Source organism: Caloenas nicobarica, chromosome 4 (genome assembly GCF_036013445.1).
Source record: "Caloenas nicobarica isolate bCalNic1 chromosome 4, bCalNic1.hap1, whole genome shotgun sequence".
Classification (NCBI taxonomy): domain Eukaryota; kingdom Metazoa; phylum Chordata; class Aves; order Columbiformes; family Columbidae; genus Caloenas; species Caloenas nicobarica.
Window position 1 is genome coordinate 37,379,769 of NC_088248.1, and position 24,070 is coordinate 37,403,838.

The 24,070-nt window shown below is 37.1% G+C and overlaps 1 protein-coding gene across 1 annotated transcript in view; it reads right to left on the reverse strand.

The window, feature by feature from the left end:
- The window catches only part of MARCHF1 (membrane associated ring-CH-type finger 1), a 90,999-nt gene that overhangs the window by 29,729 nt on the left and 37,200 nt on the right, over positions 1–24,070 (reverse strand). Inside the window, exons 2-3 of the mRNA XM_065634734.1 lie at positions 18,328–18,378; positions 3,913–3,992 (exon numbers count right to left, since the gene is read on the reverse strand). Coding sequence (XP_065490806.1) covers positions 3,913–3,992; positions 18,328–18,378 — 131 coding nt within the window. The remainder of the gene's footprint in view (positions 1–3,912; positions 3,993–18,327; positions 18,379–24,070) is intronic.

The following is a 24,070-nucleotide window of genomic DNA, read 5'->3' on the forward strand; positions in this document are numbered from 1 at the left end:
TTTTCATCATTTTGGAAATAGAGAAACAGTGACATTAGAAGAGGAAATGTCTCACTTGAAGTGACCAAGAGTCTTGCCTTAGACTAGCTGAAGTATATAGTGTGCCATGGTACCGTACTTTATCTGCATGACTAATGCGCTTGTGCTAAAATGGGTGCATCCTGTTACGTTTCTGCTCAGCTATTAATAAATGCACATTGAGGAAACTGCTTATAGCCTTATGTGCGTATATAAATGTGTCTCATAGCCAGTAAATCATGAGGAAGTAAAGGAAAAAAATGTCTACCCAAACACTTAAAATTACTGGCACCAGTAGATGTTCAAGATCCCTGTTCCTCTGCTATTTCCACACAATGCCATCTAGTTGAGAGCCACTCAGCCAGTTTTGTCACATCAACTAGAAGACATGAATACCTAGGATGAAAAGCCTGAAGAAACGTCTCAGGAAAACAAATTTTTCACATAGCAAGCAGTCATGTTAATTCCAGTTTTAGAATAAGCACCACACAAAAAACCCAACCTTTTTCTATTTCTCATTCAGAAAAATGGTTACTGTATAGATGCACATCTACGTTGAAATTTAATTATTTTTTTTGTTTCAAAAACAAGACTGTGAATGTGAAGAAAAACAGGCCAGAGATCCTAGGTCAATTAAGTGCATGGACCTGCCCTGAAAAACAGAAACTATAGTCTTTATTGAGTTGGTAGTAAAAACATGTTTTTCTTTTTCATCAGCTGTCTGCAAATTGATTAAGACAATTTCCCAGCTATAAAAAATTAACATGCTTTAACATGATGTATTATCATCAGTATGATACATCTAGTAATGACAACAAAAAAATACATCATTACCCATGACATGAAGATAAATGTAATTGTGAGTGTATTGACAAATTTTGCACAACAGGCCAAGTTATCAGCTGTGGTGAGTATAACTCTGGTTGTTCAAAGAGTGTCTACACTGACAGTGCACCCAGGAACACATACCTATAAAAAGTTTTCGATCTTCCTCAACTAAACAAGAGCCTTGCTGAAAAGTTTGTAAGCACATCCAAAAGATGCATACTTGAACCAAACTTCAAGTCTTGCAAAAAGTGCCTGAATAATTATAATAAAATTGAATGGATTGAGAAGACAGATAAAATACTGGAGTCTGCTTTCCATCTGAAAGCAAAGTCTAAGTTTGTGGATTTAGGCAACAGTTAGGATTATTTACATGGACAATTACAAAACTTTGACTTTAATTTATCTCTTTTTTTTTTTTTAATATGGTATAGTTAAGCCTGTATAAAGACCTATACTAAAATAATTTATTTCAGTTTTTCAGTAGCTCATATTCAGTTAATAATAATTAAACAGTCCGGTTATATATGTACTGTGCCCACTATGTTGGATCTTCAATCCTTGCAGGCTCAGTGGTTCAGAATTTCAAGACAACTCTGAAGATGTTGAAGTAGTTATCTGTGCACATCCCTGCATCATACCATGTAGACCTACTTCCAGTGTTTCAAAAATATATAACATATTTACACCACTGCTGCTTTCTTTGCATTTCTGTAAGGAAAAGAGGTCCCAAAATAGGGGTGTGGCCTTGATGTACAAGCTGATGTAAAAACACAGCTGGACTTTACTCTGAAGAATATTAAACTATCATGACAGACAATGGTCAAACAACCAAAATGTCCATTTTTACCTTGTAAGCATAACAAAGAGTGCATGGCACTAACTGCGTCAGTAATGGGTTGTATCTCCTGCTATGAAAAAACACAAGGCCTGCATGTCATATTTTTTCTTTTTAAAACCAGGATCTTTGTAGTGTATTACTACATTGAAGTATACTGTGAAACTGAATGATGTGGCATTGTGAACTTCCTCATTCTGACTGTTTACATTTCCATGCAAATTTCTTCCCAGCGAAGAAAAGTGAGAAGTTTTGTGTTACCATATCAAGAAACAAAACTTTGTAGATGAGAGTCAACGCCGGCTCACAAGTTTGGGAAGAAAAAAAAAATACTTGTTTCAGTTCTGTTTAATTTACAGGATGGTGCATTTTCGTTTACCACTAGATTAAGTAACTCAAGTCCACCCAGCTGCCTGCTCCAAATTCAGACATTTGCTCAGAAGTGGCCAGCTTGCTCTCTTTTCCAAGGGAATATGTTCACACTAAGGGTATCAGCCTGTCTGAAGCCTGAACTTCTTAACTAGGGAGAGCTGTTGGTGTTGATTTTTCCTTCCCAAAGCTTATTTTAATGCTTACTCTGCCCAATCACACTTTATATTGTTCCAGTGCTTATGATGGGTCCCAGACTAACAGCCCCTACACGCTCACGATGTAGAGGTGTTCAGCTGTGCAAAGTCCTGTACAACTGGAGAGGGTGTTTTCCAGGCACTGTCCATCAGATTGCTGTGGTAATGGTAGCTCTAGAGGACACTGAATCAAAATAATAAATTTATTTCATGTAAGTTTATGAAAAATGAGAAAGAGGGATGAAAACTGGATTTGAACTGATCATCTAAGAAGGAAAAACTCTATATCCCATTTTACTGAGCTATCTGGCATTCTGCCTCATTCTCTGCCTCTGGCTGGAGATTTAAAACACAGCAATACTCTGCCAGAGGACACACTGTGTCCATCACCATGAAGAAAAATTGAGCAAAGAAAAACATTTGGTTCCCTTGTAGGATTACTGTTTTTAAATAAGAGAAGCACATCTTCAGATTGACATAGGCTAACTTCTCTGTAGCAAAGGTTTTTGTGTTAGTCCTTATGGCCTGCCCAGCAGTTTGTTACTGAGAAACAGTGGCAGAGAGCAGTCAAGAGAAGGACACTCAGCCCTCAGTGGCGAGAAATTCCTTTTAAGAATGCTAAATCTTTCTTATTAGGGACTAACCTGCATACTTCTAAATCATCAGACCAGTCATCATACAACACTGGAGGCTTCTGAACGGCATCAGTCTCACTGGGCTCTGCCCCAGCAGGTGCTCCATTAGCTGGGACTGCCAGAGCATCACTGCCAGAGCCTGCTTCTGCAAAGCAGTCCTTCGAATCTTTACTGTGTCTAAGGAAAGTTGTAGGCTGCCGATCTCTGTAGTAGCTTTTGCTTTTTCTTTTCCCACATTTTCTTGAGGAAATCCTTGCCTCTTGAGATGATGCTGAAGACTGTGATTCTGTAAGCCTTGGAACCCTTCTTCGACGGTGATTTAAAGTAGGATTCTCAGGGTCAGATACCTCTTGCTTCTTTTTCCCCATCGTCCCCAAGGTGACAAGTTCAACTGCATTATTGTTTGAGGACTCATCCTGGTTAGTGCATGATCTATTGTTCCTTCTCCCCCTCCTGGGCATTCTGGCCTTTTCTCTCGCTTTCCTCCTAGCCTGAGCCCACTGACTCTCATCTGAAGATGATGATGAATCAGATGCATTCCAGCTGGATCTCGCTGGCTCAGGATGTAATTTACAGTCTTTTCCCTTTCCTTGCTTTTCTGTATGCTCACCATTGTCTCCAGTCTCTTTTTTCCGCCTAAACCTTCGTTTTACTTGTTTCTTACCAGACTCCCTATTAGAAGGGGTCAGCACCATGACAGGGGTTGCATGTTCAAGCTCATCTTCTGAAAAATCATGCAAGGTAGTAGATCTAGACAAGGCAGTAAGCAAAGGAAAGGGATGGAAGTGGTAAGGATGGGTGGAAAGAGAGGAATCACAAAAAAAAAAAAAAAAAAAAAAAAAAGAGAACATGAATTTTAACAGAAAAACACGAGACTGAAAAGCAAAACAGAACCAAACCAGAAATCAAACGAAAACTGAAGTCTAAATTATGAATAGTGTTAAGCAGAAGCAAGAGCTACATATTATTTAATAAAGACCACAACTAATGAGCATCAGCCAGATTTGAGCATATTTTTCTTAGCACATACCTACAAATGTCCTGAGTGGAAGGGCAGACAGACAACCGTGACTGACTCCTGGGAGCTGTTCCTGTTGTAGGACTGCTTGCCTGTTGAAATAAATTAGACAGTTTGGAATCTTTGTCCATGAAATACATCGCAGATATTTTAGTGCTCTGCCACATTATTACAAAATTAAAGTAACTGTTGCTGCTGTTCATAGCACACTGTTGAACACTTGCAAGCTCACAAAAATACAGGAAGCCTGACCAAAAGCAAAACCTATTTGTGGAACTAAATATGACTGAAGTGTTTCAGCTCTCATTCGCTCACAACTACTTTTTGTCGCTGTTTGAGGAAGCAGCTTTCAACATTTGAATTTTCATTTTGGTTTTCATCTACTGTAAATGTCTGATAGGAAAGGATGTTGTTTTTATTTCATGCAATCAAACAACCATGATGATTCCTTTCAAATTGGAGTGAAGTGCATTTACATTGTGCTGAGTGATGAAGAGCACTAAGCTAACCTATGTTGAGTGGACTGACAGAACAGTGAGAAAATTAAAGTATGTTTTAAAAGGTTTTCAAGGCAATCAGATCTTCTAGAAGAGCTCAAATATGTTAAACTGATGAGCTTGATAAGACCAAAGTGCAGGCTGCATCTCTACAGAGCTGATCACATTCTTAAACGGCAGGAGAGACAGAAAACACATTTAGTATGTGGCATTTTGTTCATAAGGTTGTTGCTACAAATTGCAGACTCAGTTGCTCAATACTTCCAATGAAAACATATTTTGATGGTGTTAACAGTAAACCATTTCAATCTGCCTCACAATCTACTGGTAGCATAGCTGTACAGAATCCAAATTTAAATCTGAGGCTTCATGATTCTTCAGGATCACTCACAAGGTATAGTATTGTGGAGAGAGGATTTAATACAAATCGTTCTTAATCTATGACCTTCCTTTAGCTGATAAGGGCATTAGCTTTTAGTATGCAACACTGTCCCACTGTGAGCACCACTACGAAATGGAGACAAAATACTATAAGCCTAAGAGTTCTACAGGATCACGCACCAGACGCAGGGGAAGAATGACTATTAAGCAAGAGTAAAAAGTACAAATAATACAAAGATGTAATGGCTGTCACACCAGGCTTTTATACTAGCAAGTCAAATTCAGTCACACGTGGAGTCCATAATAAAAATTATTTCTAGCTCACTTTTCACAGACATTTTTATGGTGTCAGTTTGAAAATTAATAGTACAGGCAGAAATAAATAAATACAGCAAGTACCTGCTGACACTTCACTTTTATCCAAGGTTCTTAATATCCATTATGGCTCTTGCATAGGTCTTTTGGAAACATCAGTCACCTCTATGTGCATTTTTGCTTTTAATGGGATACCAGCTGGGAGTCAAGAGCAGTGCTTTTGCACGAAAATAATCTAGTTTTTGGAACTCAGGTAACCCTTTTTACCTCTTGATGTGTTAATGTCACAAAACCAAAAATATTACTAATTCTTTATGACTAGTTCCAAAAAATGAAATTCAGCGGGATGAAAACTAAGCCCATATGAGAAATTAAATTGTTAAAGCTTCTGGGCACAATCCTTATGTTCAAACAGTTTTTCTATGCCTGGGACCACCAGGCAGAGCAGAAACATTAGAATAACTGCAGCCTCATGCTGGGAAAACATTACAGCATCCTCACCATGGGACACTGGAGGTCACACATCATCATAAAAGTCTTGTCACCCACGCTGCGTAGTCATAAGAGTGGCTGGATCCCTCACCCTTTTCTTTCTTCTTCTCTCTCTGCTCTCTCCTTCTGTCTTTTTTTCTATATCCCTATTTCTTTGTCTCTCCTTCCGTATAACTCTCTTTCCCTGTCTCTTATACCTTAGTTTTCCTTCCCTCTCTACCAATCTCTTTCTCTCTTTTCCTTTCGAACGTATAAGACTAACATCATCTTAAGCTCTGCTGTTGGATTCTTGTTAAGTTTTGTGTTATAGCTACTAATGGTTGCCAATACATTGCTCGTAGAAGGACTTTTGCTGTTAATGTGTTGATAAGTTCTGTGATATCATAAGATACTTTTGCCAAGCCATTATTCGCGCTAACTAGTATTCCAACACGTACTTTTAGTAAAACTCATAACTGAATTGGACCCCTAGAGTGATTGTCTATCATTCACTTCACATAACCGCGCAGAATTAACCCAGAGTTAACTCACACCTGGTCTCATCTGTTGAGTCAGGGCGCATGTCGCGTTCAAAGTTAACTCATCCCTCATCCGATCTGTTGAGACGGGACAGATGGACTGTGAACCGGCTGAAGGAAAGAAGCCAGGGAGTCGTGGTCAATGGGGCAGAGTCTGGTTGGAGGCCTGTATCTGGTGGAGTCCCTCAAGGGTCGGTACTGGGACCAGTACTATTCAATATATTCATAAATGACTTGGATGAGGGAATAGAGTGTACTATCAGCAAGTTTGCTGATGACACCAAGCTGGGAGGAGTGGCTGACACGCCAGAGGGCTGTGCTGCCATCCATCGAGACCTCAACAGGCTGGAGAGTTGGGCAGGGAAAAATTTAATGAAATATAACAAGGGCAAGTGTAGAGTCTTGCATATGGGTAGGAACAACTCCAGGTACCAGTATAAGTTGGGGAATGACCTATTAGAGAGCAGTGTAGGGGAAAGGGACCTGGGAACCCTGGTGGACAGCAGGATGACCATGAGCCAGCACTGTGCCCTTGTGGCCAGGAAGGCCAATGGCATCCTGGGGTGTATTAGAAGGGGGGTGGTTAGCAGGTCAAGAGAGGTTCTCCTTCCCCTCTACTCTGCCCTGGTGAGACCTCATCTGGAATATTGTGTCCAGTTCTGGGCCCCTCAGTTCAAGAAGGACAGAGAACTCCTGGAGAGAGTCTGGCATAGGGCAACAAAGATGATGAAGGGAGTGGAGCATCTCCCTTACGAGGAAAGGCTGAGGGAGCTGGGTCTCTTTAGTTTGGAGGAGACTGAGGGGTGACCTCATTAATGCTTATAAATATATAAAGGGTGAGTGTCATGAGGATGGAGCCAGGCTCTTTTCGGTGACAACCAATGATAGGACAAGGGGCAATGGGTACAAACTGGAACACAGGAGGACGTTTAAAACCCGCCTGGACGCCTCCCTGTGTAACCTCATCTAGGTGTTCCTGCTCCAGCGGGGGGATTGGACTAGAAGATCTTTCCAGGTCCCTTCCAATCCATAACATTCTGTGATTCTGTGATGTGTGGCTCGGTATATAATCTTTTTCCAACTCAGGCTCTGTGATTGGTTTTAAGTGATTAGTTATACCGTAAGCCATTTGTGCAGCTGCTTAGTGAGGAAAGATGCAGACATCAGCACCAGAGCCATGTTGTTGGGCTACATGCTGCTGCTATGTGAAAAAACATCCCCCCAGACTAAACCTCAAATCAAGGATTGCCTTAGAGTTGAGTGTGGGCTCCTGAATTCATCCCCTGTGACCAGTTCCCATTTCTTTTTTCCCGTCACAGCTGCAGGACTGTGCCATTGCTTCTTTCAGGATCTGTGTACTCTAGAGCTTTGGTTCGATCTTAAGTGGTGCTCAGATCACCCCCATGCCATAACGGCAAGATCTATGTCACCTTGCCACAAGCATTACCTATGAAAGGATAACGAGAACGGCTAAGCTGTCCCAGTAACCCCCTTCAGGAGGTCTGCACAAGTTCAAGAATCTCTCAGCAGCTATTAAAGCAGGAAGTCAGCTAGACGGTTCTTAAGAGGGCTGGAATCAAGCCAAAAATTAAAACAAATTCCTTGAAAAGCTTTTACACTTATTATTTGGGACTGGAGACAGGTGGAAATCTAATTATTTTAAGATAAAAATTACATTACCAATTTGATTGCTTAAATCTTATATTTCACTCTCAGCTGTAAAGAGGTCTGGACTCTTTCAGCCCTGCCCTTACTTTCTAGTTCCCCTGCACTGGCATAATGACGTTATGTTTAGTTGCACATAACTCAGAGGAAGGTTTATTTCCTTATAAAATAATTTACATCAAATTCTTAAAATTTGATTTTGTTTGTTTTTCTAATTCCTTTCAGAGCAAAGCTGACATCTGGGCAGCAAAGAACCTATGCACTGCTTAAGTCTTCAAAAACAAACAAAGAAAACTCCAACGTGCCAAGTTATGCTCAAGAAAATTCAGATTCTTATCCTTGAGCAAGTTTCATTCAATAGGTTTCTACAATTTTTAAACAGAAATTTTGATTTTTATCTACTTTAAATAGCTTTTAGTAGTAGAATGAACTAATGGAGTGATTTCTAAAATCAAAAAAGTTACGTGTTTCTGATATTGATTATCTGATATTTACTTATGGACCTTACAGGCACTGGAGGGCCTTATTTTGTAAATAATTCCAGTCTTAGCTTTGTAAGTTAAACAGGAGTGGAGGGATCTGTTAATATCAGGTCTGTCCCTGCTACCACATGTCCTATGAATATAATCATTCAGAGCTAATCAAGCTCTTTTTAAAAACTTGTAAATTCCAACTCAGCTGGAAGTCTATTCCAGACCTTTACCCCCAAATTGCTTTGCTTTTTCACCCTATCCATATTCTCACAACATAAACTGCATTTGCTTTCTGCTGCCAACACTGCCTCTGGGCTCGCCTCATTTTTTTTAAGTAATGTTCCCTCTTAGCCATCTCCTCTACAAGCTGTACTTCTCACAGTCATAAAAAAAAGGGGTCACAATGAAGATACTTAAAGTAGCATTTAGTTGGCTGGTGTATTTACAGAGCACAGCATAAAGCCATATGGAAGTTCCAGGTAAGATCTTGGGAGTGATACCAGTGTTTTGCTTCCTCTGCAAGGCAGAATGGGTTGATAAAGCCAAGCACTGCCCTGCACAAGTTCCACCTTCATTCAGTCCATGCTACCTCAGGGTCTCTGCAATACTGTGCCACCATGAAACACAGCATTAAACAAGTCCACCATCCCTGCTCATAATATAAGCTTTATTTTATTTTTAACCATCCTTACTGTTAGTTTTAGCAACAAAATACAATATCCTTTAAGAGGCATAAAGTTAATTTTAAAGGCATATCTGACAAACCAAAAAATGATCATTTGAATATATTCTAGTCACATATCAGTCCAGCTATTATAGGATTGTATATACAGCAGACATTGGAAACAGCCTCAAGCACACAGATCTTATTGCTATAATTGCTGTCCCATTGCTATAGTGGTATTTAGCACACTGAATATTTTGAGATACTGTATTTATTGAATAGAGGGATCAGATTGATGCTGTGGACTCTAATTCCACTTGGGAGGCAGAATAATGATTTTTTTTTTTTTTAAACAGTATTCTTTGAATAGATGTTGATTTTAGACAGCTTTATTGTACAGCTCATTGGAATGGGAAAACTAAACAAGCACTGTACTAATGCTATCATAGCAAATTGTATCAGCAGTGTAATTAAATGTGGTAATGCAAAATAAAGTTGTCCAACAATTCATTTATAAACAAGGCAGCTCATTTCTCTATGCCATCAGCACAAGGAAAATGCTTGAGGGATAATGCCAACTCCAGCTGATTAGGTCTGGCATTTTGAAAATGTTGTTAGTAGAGAGAGATTCCCCAGTCACCACCTTCTGCTGTCTTGGCCAGTTTACATGAACTTTCTTGTCAAGGATATGCAATTCACAAACATGACAAGGCACTTACCCATTATTATTCTTGATACATTCAACAGGGTTTGTTAGTATGATTTTCAAACTGAATACTGGTAAATATGGAGTTTTCAGGACAAGCAAGGTGATAATCATTTATCTGACACAAAGGGACTTTAATATGCCACACATATGTCCATGTTAAGAGACTGCAGCAAAGACAGAGATGGGAGACCAGCTGAAGTTCAGCTGATGAAAACAATGAGAATTTCAAATCAAGATTCCCTTTACTTTGGTGTTCAGGATCTGACAGAATTTTCCAGGCCATAACAAAAAATGAGAGTCCTCTCTGACCATCTATTGCTTAACACCGAGTGTTGAAACTAGTCCAAGAAACTGAGTCAAGTTGTGCTATTCTGAAGAAGAGAGAAGGGCTCTACTTTGACCTAAGAGAAAAGCTGAGTAAAAACATGTTCCACAAGTGCAAAGCATTCACATTTGAATGGAGTTCAGCTTTAAAGTAACAAATGAGATGTAACGGGCAGCTGCTATAAAATAGCCTCACAGATGCCACCAGAAAGGCTAATGAATCCTCTTAAGCACAGGTGTCAAACTCATTTTCACTGAGGGCTACATCAGCCTCGCGGTTGCCTTCAAAGGGTCGAATGTAATTTTAAAACTGTATAAATGTAACTGCTCCTACATGTATACTGTCCTAAAATTACATTCGGCCCTTTGAAGGCAACCGCGAGGCTGATGTACCCCCACTGGTGAAAAGAGAAAAGGTGAAAATGAGTTTGACACCCCTGCTCTAAAGCCTCTGTTCTGTGTAAGGAAGGCCAGAGGCATTTCCAAAAGCTCCTCAGCTCACAACACAGCTTAAGTAGAAAGTTATAGAAAATGGAGGGATGACAGGGCAGACAGGGAATAAGAATAATGCTTTTATTCTCTTACTAAGTATGCTTTATAGCAGTGATGCATCACAGAATCCTCTGGATCCTGCCAGCCAATATAGTTAAAAAGCTGAAACTCTATCCTATTAAAACAATGGCATACCAAAGAATAGATACCTTAGAAGATCAGAGCAGTTTGCATGGCAAAAACCTCAGCAGGAGATCCAGTCTTTGTATTTTCATCTGAAAATTTCTACTCTGTAAACAATGCAACTTTTAATGGAAAACAGCCATTCATTATGAACTTTTATTTTTATAATTTCTCAGGTCTAAAAAGATTAAAAACATGGTAGAAATGACAAAGGCTGGGTATATCTTGTAAAGCATGTTGGTGAAAATTGAAACATATGCATATAGGTTTGGGAGAGGGGGTTTCTTGGTGTGTTTTTCATTGTTTTGTTTTGTTTGTTTGTTGTTGGTTGGGGTTTTGTTTGTTTGTTTTTGTATGTGTGGTTTGTTTGTTTGTTGGGGGGGGGGTGCTCTTCCCCCCCCCCCCTTTCTTTTTTGGTAATTTCTGATGCAGTTCCTGCTTTGTGCTCTGATCTCAAAGTTCTTATTGTTTGACTGACGGCTTTACAGCAACAGGTAAATTAATTGGTAACTCAATTTCTGTTAGATTTTCTTTCATGTGATTTTTTTTGTAAATTATTTCTTGCACATTTCTTCCCCAACCCTTTCTTTCTCTCCTGTCCTCCTTCCCCTCCTTCCACCTGCCTCTGAAGAAAAGGAATAAAGGGAAAAGTAACACAGAAGGAAGAAGAGGAAATATCCTTATGATTCTGCTGAACAATACCATTCAGCAGCTTTGAAAGTCAGGATGATCCTGTTATAAAATGGTTTGAAATCTAAATCACTAAAGCATGTTTACTTTCCATCAAAGGAAAATCAAAATTGAAAGTGGCAAATCTATCCTACTATTTAAAAAGTGGAAACAACAGAAGCAATTACAACTTTGACTTGTAGATTCAATAAACTTTTAAATATATTGTCTCCTGTCTATGTTGACTTTTATTTTGAAGGTAGAGATTCTACTCAAAAATCCACACTTTCTATAGATGCAGAGGGACGGGTAGCTAAGCTTTGAATTATCAGATGGATTATAGTTTGCAAAAGTAATTGTACTGCAGTGATGCAAGATTTTTGATTCATTATTCTCTTCAAGGATGCACCTTTCTAGGCATTATCACTTTATTAATAAAAATATTATGTAGCTCCTAAAAAAGTACACCCTGATGTAGGAAATTGAAACAAAGGATGCGCTGGTCTTTATTCAAAAGGTGCCTAGCCCTGAGACCAGCAACTTTTGAGTGTCTGGAAGGAGCTAAATGCAAGTTTAGCATCTAGGAAAGGTGAAGCACAAAACACACATCATCTTTGTTACCAGATTTTGTAGTATTTTAGTTCTAAAGGTAGGCAGTGTCAGTATTCAGAGAACATAATTTAGACTTTCTCTTCCACAAAGGGCATCTGTTTCTACATATCCCTCTATCTGCAAAACTTAAAGCCTCAAAATACTTCTACGTAATAAACAGTTTTCAATCATATGACATTCGTGCCACTCTCCCACCAATGCATATTTATGTGAGCGCGCACACTCACCATATCCTTCATTGGATCTGATGGGCTATGAAGGACACAGACTGGTTAAATTCCCATCTGTAAGGATGTCATTATTATATTTGAACAAGTCTACTCTAGTGTGTATTTGATATCTATTTATTCCAGCGCTACAGAAGAGAGAAACCTAAATGCACCAGAGCAAAGGAGCTGTAGAAAGAATACTGAAATGACTAAGCCAAAAGACAGTGAAACCCTGACAATGCATCATTACAAAAATCAGGAGACACCATATTTTTATGAAGTACAAGGAATCTCAGATTGCAGCAAAAAATAATTTCGTAACACTGTAGAAGTAAAGTTTGCTTATTTTAATTGTTTTAGGACAAAGGCCTGCAACGTGCTTTTGAGTGCCATGGTAAAAAAATAAATGCCATATAAAGATTTCCAGGAGTACCTATGGAGTAGGTATGTTAAAGATCACAATTCTTGTTGAAAACTAGACAATAAACATATGTCATAACTTGCATACCATGTTTACTGAAATCAAAGCAAAGCTACTTTCCCTGTACGTTATTGCATATCATAGGATAGGACGGAATTCAGTGGTAACACAATGTCTTCACAGAAATGGAAATTATATATAGGGATTACACAAAGTAAGCTTGTATAAACACAAAGTTTGTGGTACTTTTAACACATTTCAAATATATTTGCGATTTTGTCTGACTTGTGGGTCTGGCATATTTAGGTATACTCAGAATATGCTGTTGGTAAGAACTGTGATTTAATAAAACGTACTATTTTTGTCTATATTCCCTCTTGTCAGAACACAAGTTTAAAACAGGTCAAGTGCATCCAAGAATAAATTGAAAATGTATTATTTTCTACTGATTGTCCCCTGGAACTGAGATGTATTGAATGCAATTTTATTCAGAAGTTCAAATATCAGGCAGATTTAGGTAAATTCTGCAGTCATGCCTTTTGTTAAGCTTATTGTAAATAAAGAATAAATTATATGGACAAGCCACAAAGTATTCTCTAGACAAAAAAACCAAACAATTACATCTAAGAGGAAAAAAGAGTGCAGCAATAGTTATTATGCCATTGAATCTATTTTTTTTCCCTTTCTATGCTTTACATTTTGATGAACAAAATAGTCTTCACTAACTTGTTTACTTTGTGCTGTTGTTTTTTACAGTAATAGAATCATAATGAGAGTTAAGTGCTAGGTTAGTCTTCACCTTTGGTATTAATGATTCTGTTTATGAGCAAGAAGAATAATTTAGATGACTAACATAACATTTACACTCATATTTTAATGCTGGTTTTGTATACACGATTTTATTCACTGTAACAGCACTTTTGAAGGCTGACATTTTACACTTAACAAGAGCAACTTGTTGTTTTCTTGAATTATTTTATTTTTTGAAAGCTGCAAGTTTTCTCAGTTGCTCGTTACAGTAATCTAGAAGCTACAGTTGTAAAGGATGGAGATACCTAGTTCCTTAAAAAACCAACCAAACAAACAAGCACCACCACCAATCTGGAAGAGAATTGTCTCTAATAATTAGATTGAAATTGGCAAAGAAACATAAGAATAACAAAGGTGGATCAACTTGTAGCAATGCAGTCCCCGGTAGCAAAACACAAGGGGTCACACTTTTGCTTTTTACGATTCAGTCACGCGACAGGTATCTTGGAGATGCTGCAATCCTCTTTCAGGCTATGGAAGTCTATGATATGAACTTCTTAAAAAATAATATTTAAGTTCCTTTATGCTTTTTCCACCATAAAACCTATTACTTGTGTGCACAGTAATTCCAACAGAAGATATTACGCATTCTCTGTTGGAATCATGGTCAAAGACATGGTGGTATGTCTACCCATTTAAAAAAAATGCATTGTGTGTAACAGTGAGTTCTGCTTCAAATTGTGCAAATCTCCCAAGCTGTGATGCAGGACTCTTTACACATTCATCTTGTACTGAGAGAGGATGCAAAACTAGAGAATATCCAAATCCATTTGAAAGAACATTCAATTTTAATGGAAGAGAGACTAAATGGAACATTATAATTCAAAAGTATAAAATACTATGTCAAATATTACATAAATTGATAGTCAGTTTGTGAAATATATTTCAAAATCACAAACCAAGTAGCTCAAATCAATAAATTGCCAACAATAAATTTTTCATCTGAAACTTTAGTGGGCACCACTTTGACATGCTAGTGCCTTTTGATTTTTATTTGTGCGCTACTAAGAGAAGCCAAACCTGACATAACAAATCAGTATAGAAATTGCATGAACATACAGTAAAATCAATTATTTCTTTCTTTCCTTTCTCTGCTGTTTTTCATATTCTAAATTAAACCTGTGAATATTATCACACTGAATATTCTGAAACTATCACCTCACTTTTTCCTGATGTAACTCAACAGAGTTTTATTAGGTGGATGCTTCAGAGACTTGTAAATAAAAAGTGTCCTAACACCTGCTCCAGGCTTTTGACAAGCAATTGAGCCAAAACAAAAATTAGGCATTTTGCTCCAAGACTGAGTTTCTCTGCACTGAAAAATAAGCCCAAAGTTCCCATCAGAGAATCTCAAATCTTACTGCTGAGAGAGCAACCTTCTCTAAGGAGCTCTTGAATCATAATTAACATGCAGAAAGATAATTACAATGCGTTAGAAACATTTCTTCCAGAAAGCATTCTAACATAACCAGGCAGCCTCAGAAACACATATAAGCATAACCTCTGTGGACTGTAATTCAAACACAAGATTTGTTCCACTGGTTAAGCACAACAGAAATAAATGAATCCACCAGATCCTTCTCAGACTAGTGTTTCTCTTAAATTATATTTTGGAAGAGAAATAATGTTTACTGAAAAAATCTACAGTGCACAGAACTAAGCAGTGGCAAATAGCTAATGAGCAAGATCAAGTTTTTAATTTACTTAGATTTTAAACACCCAGATAAGATAATGCTAATTCTGAAATCCAGAATAAGACAACCTCTTATAAAGAACAATGAAGTTGCCTCTACTACCAGCACCATGGGAAATGGGTAGGAGACAGTAAAGTCTAAGGGTTAAAGAAAAAATCAATATAGCAAGGCTGGTTCAAAACTCATATTTCCAATATTTCTATGTTTTTATTTATATGTATTACAGTAGATAGGTTTTGAAAGCCATAGTTGTTAACTAGGGCTCTACTTTGTCACTATGAGTTAATATAAAGCACAGATCAGTCCCAAATATAAACTATTACTCCCCACATGAGCAGGGCAGAAGGCAGGAAAAATTTAGGTTATTACCTAGTGCAGCAGAAATCAGACACGGCTACATTTTCCTCTGCTTGGAAAACCAACTGAAGCAGTTTCTCTTGGAATGCCAGGGTAGTTTTATTGATGTATAGGCTGAAGCAAATGAACAAATGTCCCAGGTGGACATTCACTGAAGACAGCCCGAGCGGCTGTCAGTCAGGAGTACCAGGAAACAGGCAGATAGAATTGGGCAGAATACGGAAGAGATTACTCTCAAAAACCTGCAATTAACTCAGCGGTTACCTCACAAATGGGATATTTAAGGCCACCATAACGAGCTGGAGAAAACCACAGAGATGGATCAGCAAATGAGTTTGAGCAAACGCTCTCTTCTCCCTGCTACCCACCGAGCAAGATGGTGCAGGCACAGCAGGGGAGTGCCAAGTGCAGCAGGGGAACAGCACAGTGTCCTCTGGGGACATGGAGTGGTGGGAGCTATAGCCCTAATAGACTCGGTTTTCAATGTTCACGTTCTCTGGCCCGTGAATAAAACAGCTGAGCCAGGTTAACAGAATGAAAGTGCAGGATCTTGCCTTACTCCTGCCATATGTATACAAAACACATTGGCCAGCCATTGTTTTGTTTACTTAGGAACATGTATTACAGTGGACTTCACAAATAATTTTGAATTGAAATAATATCTAAATATTTTAAGTTTTGTCCTTTCATTTGCCTAAAATAGTTTATTACTGAAATTCTTATCAGAAACTTATATGCAAGAGAATAAAAGCCTTTGCAACTTTCTACACACTGAACAGACAGCACAAGTGAACTGTAAGACTGAAGTGCTGACTTTTACTTCACCTCTAGGGAACGTTGGATTTTAAAATCTATAGATTTAATAGGTATGTACTAACTCATGTCTCGTAAATAACAAATTAAACCAAAGCCATCCCTTCTCATTATGTCTAGATAAGACATACTCAGTGTTCAACAACTGAGTTTAGTCTGTAATACCATATAATTCAGAGTTAATGTACCTAGGATGCAAAATTGCCCAAGCATACACTGCAAACCTCAGGTGTCCTCTCTGAATAAACAACTTAAGAACATTATGAAATATGAATCTGTATTTGCAGAATCTTTGCTATATTCCATCTCACAAATAAGGTGGTACAAAATCCAGGGATATCAGGGAACATCTACTCTGCTCTGGAGCAGGAGCTCCATGTACAACCAAGGGTGTATATGGAGCGTACACCATACATAGTAACCATTAAAATTTAACTCTCCATTTGACCCTTTTTAGCTTATTCATACAGGCAAATGAAAGCAGTAAGAGATACAAAATCAAAGTTTTGATTACTGTAATTTATACTTCTAGATAAATACTTTCTAATTTTTCTATCAATGGAAATTTTTATTGTGTGCAAGATGCAAAACTGCATAGAACTCAGCTCTTGCCTTTGGTACATAATTTACACCACCTGGAAGCTTCCAATCTTGTTTTGGGGTATAATATTTGTTACCATTACTCTGTGCCATGAAATATTAACCTGAAAATTCAGGTGTTTTCTGTGTTTACACACATATATACCCTAGTATTTTAGAAAAAAAAAATCATTTTGAATCAGACGACAAACTGGAAACTGGATTTCCAATCAAATGCATTTCAGCTTTTCAGAAACTTCACTGGCAGGTAGCCCCACAAAGAAAAATATAAACCAAAACAGTGAATAATGCTATACATCAGAAAAAGATAAAGTGCATGTCTGAAAACCTTGCTTTTAAACTTACTACTTTAAAAGGTGCAAGTACCCCTTTCTAATACGCATCTATCCTGATTTCTGCAGTAATTACTTAAATAATAAATGTTAGTAATTAGAACTATAGACACGCATTTAAAACTCTTTAGTGAGAATGATACATACAACTCACTATGATCAAACTCGTAAGTATATAACCATACACTTTTTAAAAATAGGCAGCAAGTCAGGAAGTGATTCAGCCATATCGTACAACGGGCTGGATATATTCTACACATTTTTCCCTGTATTTTTTTTCCATCTTAATGAAAAAGAGCAGAACCTAACATATAACTAGTTTCTTGAACTAAAAAAAAAAAAAAAAAAATCACCATTTCGGGGTTTTTTGTTTGTTTTGTTTTGTTGTTGTTGTTGTTTTGTTGTGTTTTTTTTTAATGGCTCTGAGAGGAAAACATTTTTACAGTGTATACCCCACAGACAATAGTATTGTGGGGAAAGGGCTTAAGGATACTGTGCTTGCACTGGATGCAAAATATTTAATCTTTAGATACAAATATAATACATGGCAGAGATTTAAGGTGGGATTCAAACAATTATTTTTATCTTTTACCTCCTGTATATCCTGGCTTTTTGGCATAGATTTCAGCCACATCTGAACCAAAAATACAGAAAAAAGGGAGTTAAAAACAAAGGACTCCAGTACAAATCACATTTTGCCTTTTCCTAAAGTTTCCCTTCTCCATTTCCTAGAAACCAAAAAGCATCGAGATATAAAGTCCTGGTTTCGGTGACCCACAAATCCCTGTAAAAGGAATTCAGTCCAAAAATGATGACACATTCGTATCTTTACACATTACAGCTGTTATTATTTGGGTAGCGGAGAGGGCAGGGAGGTTGAAAATCAAGCAGCAATTCCTTCTTAAGGCAAAGTGTTAATGTAACATTAAGCAGTTGTGGAAAGCAGGTGAAAAGAAATGCAACTGTTATTTACTTCTTATTATTACAAATATTACAGTAATGACTAATTATATATTTATACTTTAAGATGGATTTTACATGGTAGCCATAAAGTTAGGCAGCAAAAACTTAAAATGTGATGTTTATAAAGAAAACATCAAAGTATGCAAATATGGTTAAATGGAGTAAAGTGCTGTATTGTATTTCATAAACTTAATTTTCTTTGAATTCTATACAAAGGAAATAGGTTTCACATACCTTTGAAATGTTACTTGATCGACTTGTGGAACGCCCTGGTGATTTGTCATTCTGGAAAATAAAATGACGAAAAATTTATGTAATTCAAATTCTACCTAAGAAGCTGTTGTACTCTTTTTGTGATTGTGAGTGCACAGTTTCTCTTCCTCTACTTTTCTTCAGTTTACTACTGACTGTACAATGGAAGACAGCTCAATAAATAAACCATTACAATAATCATGTGAATTACATCAGTAAAAATTGAAAAAAAATTATGTAAGAAATTAGTGTTAGCACTCAATTACTGTTGGTTTATTTTGCAGGGTTTTGAACATCATTTGAGTGAAAGATTAACATATCATCACAGCTTCTCATGAAAACTGATGCTCTTATATGAAGAGGAATGTTTCATGATAAATACTAAAATCCACCTAGTTACACTGGACGCATCCCTGCTCAAAAAGTTGAATTCATCCTTTTAGGAAAATTAAAACAGTACTTGTTTTCTTCTTGGCCAGACGTTCTAAAAACAACAAACTGTAAGTAGTCATAAGTGTAGTTCAATTTAACAGGTACCCCTCCATCCCCTCTCGCTCATGCAAAAACACACACACACAACCAACACCATAGGCTGAAATCCATTAATAAAGTATATGTTGAATAGCTACATTTCTATAGCACTTTTTTTTTTTTTTCCTGGAGGAGGTAGTGAAGCAGGGATTCGATAACTTGTTCAGTATTTACACTTCCCCAGCAATAGATTCAGCTTTGTTTACACTGAAAAGGTAAAAGATATTTAAAAACCAGTGCTCGTCCCCTTGGTAAATGCATGTATCTTAGGGAGGTCATGGAAATATTTTTCTCACCGCTGAGAATGTAGGTTCAAATACTCAGGTGAAATATTCATATAAACAAGATTGATTTTTACCTAGAAGGGGTGGAACTAGATCCATTTATGCAAGTTTGTTTTACAAGCTACTTGGGACCACTGAATAGTCTAAGTTGGAAGAATGCTGGCTCTACAGCTTTTGGGAAAATAAAAAAATAGACAAATTTAATCATAATTTCCAAGTTCAGGTATTTCATGGTGATTTATCCTGAAGAGCATATAAATAAAACATAAAATGTTGCACTAAATAACTGTACATAAATCGAACACAGAATTCTTGAAGTTCACATTGAACTCACATGACTGTTCATACAAAGAAAGAACAAAATAGAAAAATTATGGCAAAATCTCTCTTGAACTGTGTCCTTAAAGAATGGCTGTGTGCTCACATTTTATGGTTTATCTTTACAAAGTGCTCGTATTGTTAAGAATAATTTATTCATTTTCTTAATATAAGTGAAGAAGTTCTTTATTGAAGAACATTTTTCATATGAGCTTGCTAAACACTAACAAAAAGATTTCTTTTTCCCTACATTCAATATTAATTTACATTTGAAAGGTTATATCTGAAGAAATGTATGTTCAAACATCTATAAATATTTTTGTGCATCAGGGAAATGTCTTATCATGTCCTTCCAAAGAGAGTATTTCAAGGAAAGTAGCATCTGCCTTTTAGAATTAACACTTCTCAGCAGACGTTATTTAACGTCTATACCTAGGATTCTTGATCTCCCTGACTTAAGTTTTCTAAATTTACACATACAGAGGTCTGGCCCTTGAGCAAAGTAAAAACAAAATATTCAGAGGGATCTCTTGCTAAAATTCTCAAACCGTCTTTTCCTCAAAAGGATACAAGCAGCAAAACACCTCCTGCCAAGACTCATTCTGGCCAGGACAGGTATGAGATTTTCAGGTTGTATGTTGTATTATGCAGTCCAAAATTCACACTGGAATGCCTCTCCTTATTTCCAGACATTTTATGCCACCAATATCTCTTCTATTTTATATTACATCCTGCAAACACTCATCAGGCGTCTCCTCAAAACTGTAATAGCACAGAAACAAGTTCCTGTAACTTTTCCACTGGAATATCGAGAAAAATCAGTCTGTGTTTGTAAATTTCCTAAGAATTCAGTTTTACCAAGACTACCAAGACTATTTACAAGGCTATAACTGAAAAAGGAATTCAACCTTCAGTATAAATTCTGGGAGGAAGACAAAAGAGAAATAATGCCATGAAATATCAGATAATGACATGTTCATAAAACTGCTTTGGGAGAAATGTTTATATGTGTCTGGCCCAACACATCATACCAAGAAACCAACTCTGGTTGCAATAAGGAATTAAAAGAATTAAAAATGAAATAGTACATATGTCTCTCTTCTTGTATCAGTAAACCATCTCTTAAAATACCATTTCTGCATAAGACTGGGTTGTTGAACTGTTTTGGTTTTTTTGGGGTTTTTTGTGAGTTTTTTTGCAGTGACCAGCCTGTTAAACTTTCTGATGTTTAAAGATACAGTTTTTCCCAACTTGCAGATGTGATTTACATTGCTAACAAACAGTATTTTTATTAAAGCAAGAGAATAAACAGAGTAGTAGCAACGACTTCCTAAAATACTGCTGTGAACAGTTCAGGCTCCCATTCTAAGGAGGAAAGCAGTAGAATTGCTGGTTGCTTTCTGACTCGCGCTAAAATTTCATATGTATAGTTAATGGTCTTGCTGAACAGCAAAGCACATTTTAAACTAACTAAACTGTTTGTCTGGTTTCTTTCCTTTAGTTGCCCCTTGCTCTGCTCTGGCTCTGAGCATCACTTGCACTGACCCTTGCTAATGGATTGCACTTCACCTCTCTGAAGAGAGCACAATAGCGTCATGAACTAATAACAATATCTCAACTCACAGGCGAATCTTAAACAACAAATTCTGTCACACACACCCCCCAATCTACCACCCATAAAAAAACCAAAACAGAACACTCCTTTGCACAAAATATTTTGCCTTTTTTTTTTTTTTCGTGTGGTCACTAATCTTTCTATCCCAGTGGTGAAACATGCTGCTTCACACATTGGCATGTGAGCCTTGCTTAAAATAACAATAAAATATAAATAACAATACCTATTAATACCTATTAATAAAACTAAATGAAATATCAACAAAATGCATACAGTATAATGTTTTTATATTATTCATATATACATCACATCTATGTATGTCTATAAAACATATAATACCTATCTATGAATGTATATATATGTATGTAGATATGTAAATGTATTAATTCTTTTCCTAGTTATCTGCTACTGGGGATGGCCAGAACCAGGATAACACTGTCTCCCACAGTGTGGCTATTGTTACGTTATTCAAGAACTAATTCACAGTTGGGGGTCTTAATTATTAAAACAAAGACAAGTATATACATATTTATTTACAACTATTTATACCAAGAAGATAATGACAATGTTACTACTGACAGAGCATACAACCCACCTCTTGGCCACCTCAGACTTGGACAGCCTTTTCTCTATGGGAAGGAGGGGCAGGGGAAAATCAGTTGCTGGTGACAGCATCTGAACATCCTTCAGAGTAACTCACAATTTCTAAACATCTTTGATGTGGAGAATTTGAGTCTTGGGAAAAACTCAAAGCAGATTTTAGCCCTAAAACAATTCTGAGAAAGCAGCTGATAATGAATTGTTAGTCATCTTTTATCATTCATGGAATTATTTTCTATGCTGTTACATATTTTATCTAAATTTTTCACACTTTCAAATATTCCACAGTTAGCCATATAACTCCTGTTATAAATGAAGCATACCACTAAATCACCACATATAAAATTTTTAGTAGTTAAGTCTGTACTTGAAATCCCTCTTTATAAACTAATAACTTGCCACTGTAATAAATTTTAATTTCACTAAGAAGCTCTACATTCATGTCGAATCACCTACAAGTCACTATGCGAAAAAGCCTCTGGAGAAGGTAAACCTAAACAGACTGAAGGTCTACATTGTAAAGCACAGCTGTACAAAACCAGCTGATTAGCACAAAAAAAAAAGGATTCTGAGGATGCTGAAGCATTTCAAACATGCCACTCTGACTGTCCCCTGTGGAAGCAGACTACTTAATCCAGTGTGACACAAAGAAGTTAGTTTTGTTACCCTAGAAGTTGCATATTTCCCATATTTGTATGTGGGTGGAAGAATGCATAGCAATGATCAAGGAACCCCCCTATTAGTGGGCTGTTGGGTAACCTTACATAAGAATAATGTACAGGTGCTTTACTTGTCATATGTCCTGTTACTTATTTTGCAAACTAAGATATTTTTGTGGTCAGATTTGCAGCACATGAGACCATAAAAATCGCACATTGGTACTTCCACTGCGATAAGGTTGGGAATTAAACATTTTCTGAAGTTATTTTCTTCTTTACCATTTTTTCCTCCAAACAAACATCTAACAGTACCACCAACTGCATGGCACAGACATATCACTGTGTTACGTACAGCTGCTTCTTGCACTGACATCTCTAGCGGGCTGGGTTCCTTTCCTCTCATATCTTATTCTATCTTACCCCACATCAGTCTCACTGGACTTAGTGTAGCAGCTTTTTTTTTAGTGTAATCTGCTAATAAGCATGATAAATATATCAGAATCTCATCCACCATCCTTTTGAGTGGAAAATGTTAATTACAATTTAATGAGGATCAGAGCAATTTCCATCACAGGCCAAGATGAGTCAATACCATGCTTGCTGTTACAATGTAAGGGTTTCACAGTGATGCCTCTACCTGCAATTACATGGACAACTGCCGTGTTACAACTTTCGGTTCTTTTCTCTGTATTGCACATATGTGCTAGGTCGAAAGCTTTTTAAAAATGGGAATAAATACACTATTTTATTAAAAAAATAAATGAACAAACCAGCACTGAATCAATCTTGAAGCACACCATAGGCATGCACAGAATACAGTCAGAAAACAGCACATACTAAACACTCACCCAACATAATACAATTCCTTTAACAGCTCACATAAAGAGCCAGATTTTACTTTGTTGTACCATATTTAGCAAAAGTGAAAAGTTCCTAGAATCCTTGCCAAAATGACAAATGAAACCATCATGAAGCTGGAAACAAGTTCGACACAAATCAGTAAACAGACAATGTGTCATGCAGTTGCCCTGACTGATCATGAAATAAGAAGCTAGTCAGAATCTTTTATCAGAAAATTATTTCTGGTAATGCCTAATACTAATGAGAATGAGGCTAAAGGAACAAAACAGAAAATAAAAAAGGCCAGGCTTTCAGAAGATCAACATATAAAGGTAAGCAAGAGTTGTACAACAACAGAACCACACACAGAAGTCAAAGGGTCTTGCTCATTAGCATGTCCTGCTTTATAGGAGCAAAGTGAACTTATTCCTACTGCAATTAAGATAACCAGGAACTGAGGGCTGGAAGTGGCTCTAATTTCCTTTTGCACCTGCAGATCAAGAGGAGTCATTTGATTCAGTTTGGAGTCTGAAGGAAATTGTGCCATTTCCCTCACTGAACACAAGAAAAGAACTCTAACAAATCTTAAACTGATCTAAGAACCGTCTTCCACATTTTTCTGCTGTGGATTACATACTTCTTCATCCAAGTCAATAAAATGGAGTGCAGCAATCCAGCCCTGGCCCCACACAACTCAAGGTCTGAGCACTTGAACAAGTTACCACACGGGAAGTTTCCAATGTACACTATTTTATGAAGTTCCAACATATTAAAATAAAAAAAAAAAATTGCAAATTGCCTACATAACCTTCAGCAACAGAGCATCCTTCAGAAAGTGTATTTGAAGCAGACAAGATGCTATAACAGCCTGAGTTGAA